A 12,104-nucleotide genomic window follows, 5' to 3' on the forward strand; every position below is an offset into this window, starting at 1 on the left:
AACACTGACCTCAGCAGCAATAGCTAAATTTGCGAATGCAAGAGGACTCTGTATTTTTCAAATATGGAATTTGTGGAGAAATCTCATCTCATAACAGGGTAAACACCCTATATGAATATTAAACAAAATCCATTACACTCACCTTCCCTGAATATCGGAAATAGTTTGGTGACAAATTAATATACCTAATTTTTCATTCATAAAACACTAGCAGTTTGGAGAAAGTGGAAGATGTTTAAAATACATTCTCTGGTGTAAAGTTCATATGAAGGACAACATCCATACATATTACAAAAGTGTATGTATGTATGTATGTGCCACACCTCCTCCTAAGCCCCACAAACGATTTTAACCAAATTTGGTACACATATTAGCTATGACCTGGAAAGAAATACTGTGGGGGTAAGAACCATTAGTCTCGTATTGGAATGAATGTGATAACATGGACAGAAAAGGGGGAGGACGAGATGGCCATTCAGAAAGGGAGATGGAGGAGATAGACACGCAAAAAGAGAGATGAAGGAGATAGACATGCAGAAAGAGGGATGGAGGAGATGGACATGCAGAGAGATGGAAGCATAACATAGATAAAGATAGCAGGAGGAAGAGATGGACAGAGAGAAGTGGAGGGGAAAATGGATAGAGAGACAGGATAGGTGGAGACAGGCAACAATAGGAGACAGGACGAGATGGTCGGGGAGAGGGAAGAGGAGAAGATGGACAGAGAGAAAGAAGAGGAGATGGACAGAGAGAGGAGCAGGAGGAGTTGGACAGAGTGTGAGGTGGTGGTGGTGGTGGTGGTGGTGGTGGTGGTAGGGTTGGCAGAGGGGGTCGAAGGGGGGGGGGGGGAGGAATGAAGTAAATGGAGTTTGGAACAAATCTACCTAGGTAACACTGGGCACTCGGCTAGTGTTTTTACATATCAGACATTGAATATCATATAATATAAATGCATACATGTTATAAAAATGAATTTACACATATAGTATAACCCCACTTTTACGTTCCCGGAATTAACATTTTCTCGCCATTTATGACATTTTTTTATTGGTCTTGTCAAATTTCCTATGCCCACAATGTTAATCTGTGCCTGATTTTACATCACCATATTTATAATTTTCACACAATTTACCCATTAAAAAAAAGTTTGTGGAGAAAAAATGAACTGGTAAATGTCTATAAGTTGGAAAAATTCGTGCCATATTTCATGCCGCTGCAAAGCTCTATTTGGCATAGTGGCTGATGTGAGTAACTAGGTTTGTTTGAATGAAGATATCGTGACCAATCACAACCATTTCCAAACTGTCTCTACTGTGCAAATGGTGTTTCGTAATTGTTGTGATCATTGTGACACCTTTGTCGAACGACATTTAGCGTGTTTCGGCGTATGGTCACTTAGGAGCACTAGTTGAGACTGTCATTCCATTTATGTTGCTCAAATGTTTTTAGTTTAAACACAGCACCGGTTATGTATTTTATTCACGATGAGCAAAACGTGTTTCGAGAATATATTCTCATTGTCAAGTGCAGTATTTAAGTATGAATTTTTTGTTATGTTACACAATCAATCAATGTGAGTGGTAGTTTGTGTGTGTGATTTTCTACATAAGTGATGAGGCACAGTACCTGATAACCTCAAACAGACGACTACAGTGCAAGAGACACAGAATAACACATATTAAACACCATACAAAATACTTATTTACATATTTGCACATGATAACAAGAAACAAATCTTGAAACACCTTGTGCTAAGCATGAAAAAATACATAAATAGTGCAGTATTTCATTATTTAAATAATGAATGACAGCTGCAGGCTTTCAGAAACATCAATTATGACATGTGAACTTCAGTAAAATGTTCCTACTTTCCAGACAGTTATCAGTCCCAGTTACATCAGCAGTTTTTATTACATAATAAACCTTAGTAAATAATAAACAAGTCCCTGACAAGTCTTTTGGTGCCTATTATGTACATATATCATACATAAAGTGCAAGGGGGTATCCTACATGTAGCTTTTACAGCTTGAAATGTTACTTCCTACATTTTTCATTTTCCTGTGCTTTACACCATTTTTTTGAAGTCCCTTGAAAAGTGTAAAAGAGGGGTTTCACTGTATATATGCATTTATGTTTCATTTCTCTTCGAAAACCACAGGAATGATTTGAACCAAACTTCGTGCACATATCACTTGCTGTCTGGAATGAATCACTGTTGGGGTAAGAACCATCTATCTATGAAAGGGGTGGAGGGTAGAGTGATTTTTTTTTTGGGGGGGGGGGGGAGGGGAGGAAGGAAGCAGTGCAGCCCGTGCCCTGCGAATACCCATAATTTGTTCATCCAGTATTTGAGAATAGGAACACGTAGTGATTTACAACAAACTTTACACATAATTTCAAACATTTATGAAATTATTTCTTACTGCCAAACCGTACAAAATGAGGAATACAAAAAAGTTTTTCTACTTACTACATTTTTGCTGTTCATGCAGTAAAACTGCAGCATGAAGCATGACATTTTAATGTATTACTTATGTACTAATAACTGTATTTGCGCCAAATTTTGCAGACAGTATTCACCACTGAATTTACCAGCAAAATTATATCATTGTATGAGACACAGTTCAGAAAAACTGCCACATTATACAAGATGTTTTCATTTATTATTTCTTTACTACTAATTCTATTAACAACACATTTTGTAGACAGTATTCACATATGCTGCTGAATGTACTTGGAAAAAATATATCATTGCACGACACATAGTTCAGGAGATATGATGTCATGAACACTGAAATGTGTATAAAACTGCTGCATTATGCATGACATTGTAATTTAATACTACTTTACTACTAATTCTATTCATAACACATTTTGCAGGCACTAGCCACATATACCACTGGTGCACCTGCCAAATTATATCATCGTATGACACATACTTCAGGAGATACGACATCATAAACACTAAGCTGTGTGAAAGTGAAACTGCAGGGCGAGATTTGTTATAGATACAGGTGAAACATGTGTACAAGTATGTGTGAAATATGTTAAATATATTCGACATATGTGTGTACTGGAGAAGCTATAAGCAAAAAGTTCATCCTAAATCCTTGGAATGCGAATTAGTTTCACATATTAGTTATGATTTAGAAGGAAATACTGTAGGGGGTAAGGACAGACAGAGAGTGGGAAGGGAGAGGTGAACAGAGTGAGGGGAGGGGGAATAGACAGAGTGGGGGGAGAGAATGAGATGGACAGGGGGGGGAGGGGGGGAAGAGGAGTAAATAGTCAGAGGGAGGGGGACAGAGGAGATGGACTAACAGAAGATTGGAATAAATACATGCCCAGACACCTAACTGTGTGTTGTACGATGATATAATTGCACAGGTACATTTAGTGGTGTATGTGAATACTGTCTGCAAAATGTGTCACGCATATTGTTAGTACTAAAGAAATAATAAATTATAACATCATGCCTGATGCAGCAGTTTTACTGCACACACACACACACACACACACACACACACACACACACACACACACAGAGAGAGAGAGAGAGAGAGAGAGAGAGAGAGAGAGAGAGAGAGAGAGAGAGAGAGAGGGGGGGGGGGGGGTTAACAATACTCTAATATATGTTTGGACACAATTAGGCTATATATTCTTTTAATACACACATCAAAAAAAGCTTTGCATCACCTCACTTCCGAGAGTTCTAGAACCTGTACAGAAAATTGGAATAGAGATCAACATAAACACCATTTCTGCCCTTTCTATTGCTCATGAAAACCACACATTGCATGTTGTACCACCATACAGCGAGACCTTCAGAGGTGGTGGTCCAGATCGCTGTACACACCCGTACCTCTAATACCCAAATACAGTAGCACGTCCTCTTCCATTGATGCATACCTGTATTTGTCGTGGTATACTATCCACAAGTTCATCAAGGCACTGTTGGTCCAGATTGTCCCACTCCTCAACGGCGATTTTGCGTAGATCCCTCAGAGTGGTTGGTGGGTCATGTCGTCCATAAACAGCCTTTTAAATCTACCCCAGGCATGTTCAATAGGGTTCATGTCTGGAGAACATGCTGGTCACTCTAGCCAAGCACATGTCATTATCCTGAAGGAAGTGCACGTTGGGGGCGCAAATTGTCGTCCATGGAGATGAATGCTTCACCAATATGCTGCTGATGTGGCTGCACTATCAGTCAGAGGATGGCATTCACGTATCGTGCAGCCATTACGGCACCTTCCATGACCACCAGCAGCATACGTCGGCCCCACATAATGCCACCCCAAAACAGCAGGGTACCTCCACCTTGCTGCACTTGCTCGACAGTATGTCTAAGGCATTCAGTCTGACCGGGTTGCCTCCAAATACGTCTCCGACAATTGTCTGGTTGAAGGCATATGCGACACTCATCGGTGAAGAGAACATAATGCCAATTCTGAGCAGTTCATTTGGCATGTTGTTGGGCCCATCTGTACCGAGTTGCATGGTGTCATGGTTGCAAAGACGGGCCTCGCCATGGACATTGGGAGTGAAGTTGTGCATCATGCAGCCTATTCTGCACAGTTTGAGTCGTAACATGAGGGCCTGTGGCTGCACAATAAGCATTATTCAACATGGTGGCTTTGTTGTCAGGATTCCTTCGAGCCATAATCCAAAGGTAGCAGTCACCCGCTGTAGTAGTAGCCCTTGGGTGGTCTGAGCGAGGCAGGTCATTGACAGTCCCTGTCTCTCTGTACCTCCTCCACGTCCAAACAACATCACTTTGGTTCACTCCGAGATGCCTGGGCACTTCCCTTGTTGAGAGCCCTTCCTGGCACAAAGTAACAATGTGGATGCAATCAAACCGCAGTACTGACCGTCTAGGCATGGTTGAACTACAGACAACACGAGCCATCTACCTCCTTCCTGGTGGAATGACGAACTGATCGGCTGTCGGATCCCCTCCATCTAATAGGCACTGGTCGTGGGTGATTGTTTACATCTTTGTGCAGGTTTAGTGAAATCTTTGAACAGTCAAAGGGACTGTGTCTGTGGTACAATATCCACAGTCAACATCTATGTTCAGGAGTTCTGGGAACCGCGTGATGCAAAACATAATAAACATTCGGACATACATCGGCTGTGTTGTATTTACAGCTTATCAACTTAATCATTACAATACTACTATGGAATCTGAATCATTCGAATTTTGCAATCCCGTCCCTTCACACGTTAAAACTATGAGAATTACTATCATTGAAGCTACTGTCCTCAAAGATCCAGCAGCTGGAGAGGTATTCCCAACCGATTTACCCATTCATTTTAAGTTACTTCATTTTCAAATAAAGGTTTTGTTTACAATAACAATAAAAAGGCTCAAGGTCAGAGAGAGATGGGAAGAAGATCTGAATGGAGTGGGGGAGGAAATTTCAAGAGAGAGGGGTGAGGAGGAGACGGAGAGAAGTTGAGAGGGAGGAAGGAGATTGACAGCGAGATAAGGGTGGAGGGAGGGAGCAGGAAGAGGAGGAGGGCAAAGAGCGGTGTGACAGGGGAGGGAGAGGGGGAGGGGGAGGTAGGCAAAGAGAGAGGGGGAGGAGGGGAAGGGGGAGGAGGTGGGCAAAGATGGGGGGGAGGGGAGGGGAGGGGAGGAGGAAGAAGTGGGCCAAGAGAGGGGGGGGGGGATGAAGGAGATTAGGATGTATATACAATTCCCATACATAATTAGCAATTGTGGAGTACTGCTGGGTTCACTAGTAGTTGTATAAAACACACATGTAGACCAAGAAATTGTCTATTAGCCTCCTCATAGAAAATATCAAATAAAATTTTTCATCAAATAATCAACAAACATTATCACTTTTTGCTGTACTATTTACAGAAACACATCAGTAATTTATTGATATTTCTGGTACAGTAATCTAAACCAAACCCCACGTAAACAAATAAGAAATAAAGTTATTAGTATTACATGTATTCATAGTTGATATGTAACTAATAAAAAGGAATGTTCAAAATAGAAACTTTACCTCTGTGATTTGAATTCCTTCATAATGTCAAGAAAGTCATTGTAAACTTGTGGCTGATTACCAAACTTGAATTTGACTTGATCTAAGTACGATAATGCATCTTCAACTTTTAGTCGCTGAAACTGATGTGCTGTAGAGGTCACTGTGCTTGACACAACAGATGATGCAGATGTGCTAAGGCAGCCATGTACCTAAATTCAAAATCTTTGTTGTAGAAACGAATCACAAAGCGTGAATTCACACTCTACTCAACTAGTTTCACATAAAAAATTATATTACAAGCACAGAGAAATATGATGATTATAATAAGCTGCAACTTCTGCACTAACATAAGTAACATATTTAATGTTCTGCACAACAACTTGTATTACAATAAACTGATATAAACCACATACAAATTATAGTAGTATCACTGATCCAAAAAGAAGGATGAAAATGCAGGTAAAAAAAATCACCTCCATAGCATTCTTAGTTTGCTGCTGACTTGGCAAAATGCTATAACAACACAGGTATCAAAGAACTGTTTTGAAAACAATACAAATGATTTAAAGACAAGCAGAAATTATTTTGAACATTATTAATGAAGTATCAATTAAAAACAATATTTATTGTTTTGTTGTTGTATTTCAATGATGATGAAATATTTTAGAGGCAATATATTAGGAGTTACAATTAACAGATTTATGAAAACTTGGTCACTGATATAACTGCATGGGGAATTCAAAACATAAGTTACACATTATCATGGCAGGTCAAGTAACTTTTATTGAATGCTGCACTACACTTCAAACTGAAAGAGTTACATGACACTACTTTTCAACACAGTCATTAACTCTCTGTTAACAATGGTCAGAACATTCTAGCAGTCATTCACTTTCTCAATGCAAGAAATATTCAAGAACTGATGTGTGAAAGTCTTCATCATTGGAAAATCTCTCTGTCTCCTGGTCTAATAGAAAATTATTCATTAAGATATTTGATGGGAGGACAGCGCACAGAGTACTAATGTATTTTTAAAAATTGGCATCAATAATTTGAGAGAATGATGATGACAGGGGAACATACTGAGATCAGTATGACGACCTAAAATATTACCATTACAATAATGTCTCCAAAGACTCAATGGGATGGCTCCATGTGTTTGGCAACAGAGATTACTGATGGTCATATTTTATACCATATTTTATGGACTATAAGACACTTTTTTCTTTGAAAAATTACCTCCAAAATTAAGGTGTGTCTTACACTCAAAATTAATATAAAAATGTCCAGTGCTTCATTGAAAATTCCCACCAGTCTTAAACACAGTCATATATTCGATGCTGTGGGAGACCTATCTCTATCTGGCAACACTGTATTCAACTGGCAGCAGCAGTGCACCGATGAGACTAACATAAATTGTGGGGATTCACAAGCTTGATAACACTCTCCTTCCCACTCCTTCACCACAAACCCAGAACACTGTCTAGCCTATGATGCATCATTGCAGTCTACAGAGCCAGTGAACTTGAATCCATAGTGATGTGTGTTACCAGTAACATAAAAATATTTCTGTTAATAGCTAGTTTCGTAATGGAAAAAAAATAAAAGATATTCATATGATGTGAGCTGTAAACTGAAAGTAATAGCATATGCAGAAGAACATGGAAACAGAAATTGATTCAAGGACACCATCAAAATGGCTTTGGAATCAATACAAAAGTTATTCAAATATACGTTTGTAAGCTAGCTCTACAGTTGAACAGATTTTAAAGGTGGAGTCGGCTGGTGCTACAGGTTTATGAAGTGTATTTAGCACACAAACCAAAACCAAACCCAAAATATCTCACAAACTGGCACACGAGTATCAAGAGAAAATATCATCTTTCCATTGCTTTATTATCCAATACTGAAAGTGTGGAACTAAGGAAAATAATGAATATGGATGAAACTTCTCTGACATTTGATGTGCTGAGCAACAGAACTGTTGGCATGAAAGGTGCTAAAACTGTAACTATAAAAACATATGACATAAAAGAATGCACTATAGTGTTGTCCTTTCATATTGTGCTGACGATACTAAACTTAATCCAATGATCATTTTCAAGTGCAAAACCTTCTGAAATACTAACAGATGGTTTTGTTCATGCACGCAGCAAGGGTTGGATGGACAAGGCTGGTATGAAATAATGAATTAACAGTGTGTGGGAGTGAAGGAAAGGGGCTTTATTGAAGAAGAGTTACCTTTTTGTGGTAAATCAGTTTAGTAAATATTTGAAAAATTCTTGAAGTAGAAGCTGAGACAGATAAATACAGAGCTTTCTGTTATTCCAGGAGGACTTACTTCACAATTGCAATGTCTCGGTGTCTCAATAAATAAACCATTTAAAGCGTATATGACAGAGGAATGGAACAAATGGACAACGGATGAAACCCAACGTGAATTCACACTGAAGGAAGTTTTAAAACAACCCACAATAAAGTAAATGTGTCAATAGATAAAGTAGTTGTGGTCTAGAGTGAGTAAAGATTTAACAATAATATATTTCAATAAGTGCGGCATAAATAACACTCTCAATGGCAGTGAAGGCTGTCTTGTATATGAAGAGGACAACAATGAGGAGGAGGAGGAGGAAAGAAGAAGAAGAAGAAGAAGAAGAAGAAGAATGTTCAGATGACAAATTTCTGTGATTTTAAAGGTCAGTTTGGTATTATAAACTAATATATTTTTTTTTTAAATCTGGCTATGTAATCTAATGATAAAAACATTTTTTAAAAAGATTGCTTAAAAATTAAGGTGCGCCTCATAGTCCGTTAAAATACGGTAATGTTTGGCAGCAAAGTAATGCCTTAAAAACAATGGAATGAGCACAACCAAAGGTGACACTCCTCCTTCAATGTGGATTACAGAGTAAAGACAACAGTGATCTTTACATGTTTGTCTATGGAATAGCCTAAAGTCTGAGTTCATGGGTGCTTTTATCTCAACCACATTAGATAAACAACTTTAGAAGTATAACTTCAGTTTTGACACAGAAATAATCAAAGTAGAGTAATCTGCAGAGCAGAAATGATGGCTGCACATGCTACTAACTTCATTCCAAAATACCCGTGCAGCTCTTCTTACCGAACTGGTAAACATTCAATTCCTTAGCATGTGCCAGACATTGTAAAAATCTTATCTCTGAAATCTGTTAGGACAATGTTAAATGTTCCAGTGACAATACGTTATCTTGGGTTACTTTGTTACGCTAATAGATTTGCTATCAAATATTCATCCAGTCACAAAGGCCTATCATTTGTTTTCAGCTTATGTAAGTCAGGTCTTTTGTATGGAGTTATACTGATTTTTTGTTTTGAAATCTGTGCAGTCTTTTCCAAATCTTCAATGTAATTCTGTCTTGTGCGTTATACTTGGATCATTCAAAATGATTTAGAGAAGCTCTGTGTTGTTGCCGTTGTTAATGCCTGGTGGTGCCACAAGAGGGCAACACTCTGCAAACAGCATCACTTGAAAAGCAGATATTTTGAGTAGTTTTGTTGCCTTTAGACAACAATGGTGGTTGGTTAGTGAAAGATTCAGTTTGAATGGGTAGGTTTCTTTGCATCAAAAGAACACAAAAATGTGATACTATCAGAGACTTTCACAGTACTGACATGAAGGAAATAGGCACTAGTTTCCTGCAACACTAAAGAAACTCCACTTGTTGACTTCCGTTCTTAAGGTGTGACAGCAACATTACTGGGCATCTGGAAGTGCAGGAAGGGAAACTGGGCCATGATAGCACTGCTTTTCAACACCACTCACTAATGCAGACACTTTTAACAGATCAACTCAGTAACCAAGCATTTTAGCAGCCTTGTGTAACCTGCAAAGACTTTTTTTTTGAGTAAAGACATTCAGGTATGTAATATCTTGCACAACACTACACATGAGTGGTACTGTATTGCACAAAAAGTTGTTTCCAGGAAGCCATCTGGAACCTCTGCAGTTTATACATGATACTGGATGATGAGGGTGTGCATCTCCCCCCCCCCCCCTCTCCCCATCACTTGGCTCAATGGAGCAGTCGGAGTATTAGAGGTTAGAGGATGTATGGGTATAGTACAGGAAATTCATTTGCAGACCAGGATGGAAAAGGGGGAGGATAATGCCTGTTTTTGAATACCTGAAGCCCATATTACACAAGGCACCTACTGTGTACAACCCTGCAGCAGTGCCCAAGTGTACTTGTTTGCAACTGTACACTGGTTCACATTTCCCGACTACACGATACATATAGGATACTCATGGCACAAATCCACACACGCACACTAGAAGGGAATAATGCATGAACTCAAAGGGGAATGTCTACTTGCACAATCATGAGGTTCCTATTTACTATGTAAATGTTGTTCTCTTTTGTAGCTATCACAAAATTACAGTTCTGAGTTAAGAACTCAATTGTCTGTTTTATTTTATTACACTTGTTTGCACGACCACATATTTATCTAAAGTTACACTTACACAGCATTTTGCAAACGGTTGGAGCTATTACCCTGGCAGTGTCTGTAACTCCAAGTTTTAGTGCAGAACAACTATGATGACGATGACAAAGATGAAAAGCCGGATGCCGACATGTTCTATCCTGGCTGGGAAGTAGGGGCGGAAGCTGGGACATATATTCCCTGTTAATAAAGGAACTAAGGCAGGATTTTCAGAACTTCACCAGAATGGACCTGTTTTGTTTCAACAGATTGCTGTCACCAATACAGGAAGGAATTCGCTCAAGTGAGAAAGTAACGTGGGAAGCAATTTCGCTTAGTTGAAAGTAAAAATCAAATCACTTTTTTATACATTTTTGTGATTGGACTCTTTTTCACCAATTATGCCTGCTTCTGCTTCCTGACTTGCTGAAATGAAGCAAAATATGCACCCAAATTAAATGGGAATTTCTGTCGATTAAGGCACTATGTATAAAAACTAAAAACCACACACATTTAGTTGTGTGCATATTTACTGATAAATAAATGACTGCAGGTCATTAAGATCATACTAAAACCTTTCATTGCCACACACCTTGATTAGGAAATTCACTGCTTGTCTGGTCAAAGAATGCTTTAAAAGTAACAGCCTGTATGCAAGAAAGTCTATGGGCAAAAAATAATGCTTTTGTTTAATTACTGCAATTATGAAAATTTACGCACTGAAAAATGCGCAAAATCTCTAAAATGAAAACCTGAAGTTAGCTGCTGGCCACAAATGTCAATAACAACAAGAAACCATGAACAATAAGGAACAGAAAGCACATTTTTGAGTAACCCCCCCCCCCACACACTTTTCTGTGCAGGATTGCTCATCACTGCTGATGTGCCGTCCACAAAGGGTAGACTATACATGAGAGACTTTTTAGTGTGGAAGGGATGGCAACTATAGAAATGAAGGTTTTGATATGGACAGAGTTTTTATGGAGCCATCAGAATGGTGGAGGTCACCATCTAGGAAGGTGGAATGCTGCATTGATGCGAGCCAGGTGAGGTAGATGGGAGAAGGAGTGGAGGAATGACTATAGAGAGTGTCTCAGCCCTGGGCCCACATCATGACGATATCATCAATGAACATGGACTGCACAAGGGGTTTGTGACTTTGGGTGCCTAGGAAAGTTTTCTATAGATAGCCCATAAACAGGTTGGTATAGGGTAATGCCACATGGGTGCCTGCGTCTGTGCCACAGATTTGTTTGTATGTCTTCCCCTTAAAGTAAAAGTGGTTATGTGTAAGAATGCGGTTTGTCAGGTGTGTAAGGAATAATATGGTCGGTTTAGAGTTGGCAGGATGTTGGAAGAGGAATTGTTCAATAGTGGCTAGGCCGTTTGCATGGGGGATATGAGTGTATAGGGAACTGGCATCATCAGTGATGAGTGGAGAGCCAGGTGGTAATGGGGTGGTGAAAGGTGAAAAATGGAGAAGGAAGTGGTATGTGTGTTTGATAGGGCAAGTTAGGCTGCATGCAATTGGTTGGAGGTGTCGATAAACAAGAGCTGAGGTTCTTTCCTCAGGAGCACAGCAATTTCCTACAACTGGGCACCGAGGACAATCAGGTTTATGGATTTTGGGAAGCATA

General features: G+C 39.3%; 1 protein-coding gene across 1 annotated transcript in view; it reads right to left on the reverse strand.

The window, feature by feature from the left end:
• Positions 1 to 12,104, reverse strand: part of LOC126248118 (paired amphipathic helix protein Sin3a-like) — a 306,715-nt gene that overhangs the window by 219,496 nt on the left and 75,115 nt on the right. Inside the window, exon 4 of the mRNA XM_049948797.1 lies at positions 6,022 to 6,212. Coding sequence (XP_049804754.1) covers positions 6,022 to 6,212 — 191 coding nt within the window. The remainder of the gene's footprint in view (positions 1 to 6,021; positions 6,213 to 12,104) is intronic.

The sequence above is a fragment of the Schistocerca nitens genome, chromosome 3 (genome assembly GCF_023898315.1).
Source record: "Schistocerca nitens isolate TAMUIC-IGC-003100 chromosome 3, iqSchNite1.1, whole genome shotgun sequence".
NCBI lineage: Eukaryota > Metazoa > Arthropoda > Insecta > Orthoptera > Acrididae > Schistocerca > Schistocerca nitens.